This window comes from Austrofundulus limnaeus, unplaced genomic scaffold, assembly GCF_001266775.1.
Source record: "Austrofundulus limnaeus strain Quisiro unplaced genomic scaffold, Austrofundulus_limnaeus-1.0 Scaffold476, whole genome shotgun sequence".
Lineage (NCBI taxonomy): Eukaryota > Metazoa > Chordata > Actinopteri > Cyprinodontiformes > Rivulidae > Austrofundulus > Austrofundulus limnaeus.
In genome coordinates, this window is record NW_013952878.1 from 193,774 (window position 1) to 196,667 (window position 2,894).

The window sequence follows — 2,894 nt, forward strand, 5'->3', positions numbered from 1 at the left end:
AAAAGTTCCCTGACTGATCGGAGGTGAAGCAGTGACTACCCAGGGTTTGGTTAAGATGCCATCACCAGGTAACGCTGATCATGTTCCAGGTGACGTGTCATGTGGAAATCCTAAGCACAGAAGGGACGTGCTGATCCGGTTGGACCACACACTTGACAAAATAAGAGTAGTAGAAACACTAACCTTATTTTCCTCCTGTTCTTGTCTTTATTTGCCAAAACTTAAGCTAAMAGTKCCGGTAAAATTGTTTGGTTGTAACATCAGAACTGACGTTTTACTGTTCTATATAAGTAATCTGAGTTTGATGTGAATTAAAATTCGGACGCGAGTTTTATCTCATTTAACTTTGAAGCTTGTTAAAGGAAAACCACAATCAGGTGTACTTATGATCTGTTCAATTTGTGTAAATAAATGATTGCATAGTCTTTATGAATCAACTTGAACTCGTCTGAACGTCCACTTATTGTGTCACTTTTCACTTCGCACAGTCAAGATATTAAAAGTAATGAGAAAATACCTTGGTAAAACCTTCCTCATACTTTATGTATGAGAGATGTAGGAACAGCTTAATTCACCTTAAGCCTACCCCCTACATAATAAATAGTGATTATGTGGAATCTGTTGTGTTTTTGTTGGATCATTTTCGAACCTGTTTAAGATAAAATTACTGATATGAAAAAGTGTAGAACTGAAAGAAAGCAGACTTGATTTAATCTACAATCATCATAATAAATTGAGCATCTGGCAACTGAGACCAAAACAATGAATTATATAGAATGATTAGACAGAGATAAACAAAAGCAACAAAAGGACAGAAACAACAAGGCTTAACCAGGATGGTAAAGAAGGAAAATGTTTTTTCAGTAACAGATTACTCCACAGCAGAGCTTCCTGTCTGTCATTTCACTGCCTTGCTCAACAGATGGAGAATCTGTCAGTGATGCCCCCTGTTGAGGGAGAGAAGCTACTGCAGGGGGCGGGGCTCGTGGTGTGAATTCAGAGCAGCTGCCAAGTGTCAGCTCTAACAGCCTGATGGGTTTAGGATCACAAAAGGATATCAGGGCTGCAGCAAATGAATAGAGCATCAAGAGTACTTCAGGGAGATTAATGGGAGCACTGGGAGCAGTTATGCCGCAGCACAGGGAGTAACAGGGAGGAAATAAAACTAACTAGAAATGACACAGAGGTGTAGTTAGTGGAGAAAGGCTCACCTCCAGAGGGCTGGCGTGGTTTACGTGGGGAGCGAGGTTGCCTGAGGCATGGGTCAGACGGGCTGTACAGCTCTGAAATGGCCATGTTGAGCAGCAGGGCTTTCTGCAGGTAGTCCACCACAGCCAGTCCGTTACTGTTTCCAAACACCACACTGAGAGACAGAAGGCAAAGTTCCACATTCAGGAACCTTCAGTTTACCTTTTCAGCTGAAGACAGAATGTGATTAAAGCTTCTGATGCACTCAGTTTTGGCACAGAACAGGCTCTAAGCAGAGCAAACAGAGGAGTAAGGTCACATTAAAATCTGGAGGCTGTACAGACTTACAGGCTGTAAGAGGAGTTGACTGCAAGGCTGGTGATCTGCTGAGGTGGCTCCCCACTCACCCACACCAGCTGGATCACCAGCTCCACCTGGTAGCCCTGAGACTGCTTCAGCGGGGAGCTCCGCACCCTGCACCAAACACACAGCAGGATGAGACTTATCACCCTGTGGGTACAGCCACACTGACGTCACTTTCATTAACCTTAGGCCACTTCTACCCATTACTGTCGAAACAGCTTCAGAACATCTAGGACTCTGATTGTAACTGACTTTTGTTTTCACTAAGGGTGTTGTTGTGAATACTCTGGGGTGAGAAAAGAGATGACAGCAGCTGTGTTTCCATTGACCATGAAAATGCGCAAATTAGAATTTCGAAAATAAATTTGCTCAATGGAAACACGTCAATTTCGAAAAAAATTACATTTTTCGACAAAATGTTTTTGCGCTAGGATGAGGTGGTATTTCGGCTGCATCGAAATTGGTGTTTTTCTCAAAACTGCAATGGAAACACTTTTTTCGTATCACAGGAGTCACGTGATCAACAATCGGCTGTTTCTATTGGCGAAAAAAATAACGACGAAAACGATAACAGGAAGTAGAAATAGTAGTAATATCACAGAAGTAGTATAAAGTAGTAAACTCACTGACTATAATTTCCCAAAAACACAGCATACGTAGCCGCTCCCAAGTAGGGACTTGTCTCTGGAAAGCCTCGATAAAAGACGCCGACGTCTCCTCTGATGATGAGCGCTAGTGTCGTGGTAGCAACATGCTATGTGTTTACATCCATCGCGGTATATTTAGCTCATTGTTGTGGTAAATATGTGTATGTAAAATATGTTTAAAAGGTGGTAATAGCATTTCTTACTTAATGGAAACACTGCAGTTGCGAAACTGTTTTTTCGACATTAACAGAATATTGACAAAGTTTTGCGCACATTTGCAATGGAAACACAGCTAGAAAGGCACAACTGAAGCACTTCTTATGGACTACAAATCCAACTTTACTTACTGGCTGCGCTCTCTGGCAAAATAAAGCTAAAACAATATCAGTAACGTTTGACTTCCCACTCCAGGATGACAGTGAATGCAGCATGAAGTTAAAAGCTGGAAATCAAGAAAGAAAGTCGAATTTCTTCTATTATCATATAAAACCTTTGTAATTATTCTCATTTAAATCATAATCTAAGCTCGCTTTTTTGTTGGTTTCTCAAAACCTACAGTTGCAATCACACAAGGCGGGGCCATTCAGCTGGCTAACAATGGTACCGATGGAGTCCAGGGCCTCCAGACTCTGACCATGACCAACGCTGCAGCAGCTGCCGCCCAGCCTGGAGCCACCATCCTGCAGTACGCACAGA

At 42.3% G+C, this 2,894-nt stretch overlaps 1 protein-coding gene across 8 annotated transcripts in view; it reads right to left on the bottom strand.

Moving 5' to 3' along the window:
- LOC106529922 (syntaxin-binding protein 5) overlaps positions 1-2,894 on the bottom strand; it is a 108,537-nt gene that overhangs the window by 32,237 nt on the left and 73,406 nt on the right. For all 8 annotated transcript variants that reach the window (XM_014025449.1, XM_014025443.1, XM_014025441.1 and 5 more), the window contains 2 exons: positions 1,537-1,662; positions 1,212-1,363 (listed from right to left, as the gene is read on the bottom strand). In XM_014025449.1, the coding sequence (XP_013880903.1) occupies positions 1,212-1,363; positions 1,537-1,662 (278 nt within the window). The remainder of the gene's footprint in view (positions 1-1,211; positions 1,364-1,536; positions 1,663-2,894) is intronic.